Source organism: Penaeus monodon, chromosome 28 (genome assembly GCF_015228065.2).
Source record: "Penaeus monodon isolate SGIC_2016 chromosome 28, NSTDA_Pmon_1, whole genome shotgun sequence".
Lineage (NCBI taxonomy): Eukaryota > Metazoa > Arthropoda > Malacostraca > Decapoda > Penaeidae > Penaeus > Penaeus monodon.
In genome coordinates this window covers 7409421-7410925 of record NC_051413.1, presented here as the reverse complement: position 1 = coordinate 7410925, position 1505 = coordinate 7409421, and the positions used below count along the sequence as shown (strand labels likewise).

The 1505-nt window shown below is 35.3% G+C and overlaps 1 protein-coding gene across 1 annotated transcript in view; it reads right to left on the bottom strand.

The window, feature by feature from the left end:
- The window catches only part of LOC119591030 (transketolase-like), a gene marked incomplete at its 5' end in the record, with an annotated part of 33374 nt that overhangs the window by 10075 nt on the left and 21794 nt on the right, over window positions 1–1505 (bottom strand). The window contains 2 exon segments of the mRNA XM_037939759.1: window positions 313–451; window positions 882–1152. Of these exon segments, the coding sequence (XP_037795687.1) occupies window positions 313–451; window positions 882–1152 (410 nt within the window).

Here is a 1505-nt window from a genome sequence, read left to right as displayed (position 1 = left end):
CTAAGAAATAATGATTTTAATATAAAACATTTTATTCAAAATATAGGTTTATCTCAACGATATAGTAAAATTTTAAAATCAATTAAACAGGAAGAAAAGTTGATTTAGGGTTTCATTCTAGTGTCCAGTCCAATAATGCTAGGCTTCATATTCTAGATGTTAATGGGTATTTTAAAGATTCCATATCCTGTACTATATTACAGCAAAAATATCTTCAAATTTTCTAAAAATCTATTAAAAATCCAACTTCTTACCAAGTTCGAAACAATCACACTTCCATACAAATAATTCACTTTGCAATGCTCAACATACCTGGCAGGATCCGTCTTTAACATGGCATTGGAGAAAGTCGAGTTCTTTGTGTCACCATCAAGAGCAATTACCCTTTGGTTGTTTTCAGCAAGCTTGGAGAGAGCAGTGCCATATGCCTGTCTTGTGGCTACCTTGTCACCTGCAAAATGGCCATTGCTATTTTAGGTATGGGAAAAGTATCTTCACATTCTCTCTCTTTCTCTTTCTCTCTTTCTCGTATACAACCCTTTTCATCAGGTAATCCATTGAGTACATTCTACTTATGTACTCATATGCCACATTTTATTTCTGCAAAAAACAAATACTTCATCTTGTCTTGCAAGACAAGAATGAACCATAAAAAAATTCTTCTAAAGTGCTGCAAAGTTAACTAATACATTCCTGACTCCTCTCTTTAGTTATCAAAGTCTGTATGTAAAAGGATATTTTTTCACTTCACTTATAATTCCTCGTTTTTCATTATAACTTGATGTAAATTGATTGATGTAAAATTTCTTCCTTTAAGCAATACTGAAGTTCCCCTTCCAAGTGCCAAGTGCCAAGTGCCAAGTCATACATCTGGAACATACCTTTGTTGTACTTTGGAGGGCTGGCTAGTTGAATGTTGCTTATATCAACTTTAGGTGCATCTTCGTGAAGTGGCTTCTGAGGTACAAGGTTGTTGGGTCCAGGATTCTTGATCTGACCTTCAATGGCAGCAATGACCTCCTCTGCTTTGGCTCCCAGGGGCTTGCCATGCCAGTTCTCTGCATCTTCAATGGCAGGGAACCCTTTGCCTTTGTAAGTCTTGGCAAGCAGGCATGTGGGCTTGCCCTTTGTCTGAGAAGCTTCATGGAATGCCTGAATATTTAAAGTCATGAATTAGGTAACTTGATAACATGTATTCATAATGGTCTCACATTGAATTTAGATCATTGCTCTTTTGATTTCTTGCCTTGCTAATATTTGGTTCAGAAATTATGTATGCATCTTCTCAAATCAACTCAAGATTCTGAGACTGCTACTAATAGTATCATTATTGCACAAGCAGTTAGTTCAGTACAGCAATAATTCTATAAATTTGTCATTTCACCATTAGAGCACTTATTTGTAGTAGAATGAAAACTTGTCTATATCAATATGAACTCATCAGTTGAGCTCATAACTAAAAAAAAATAATGAAGGAGAATTTAGCCTTTAAGAGTTGTCTCACT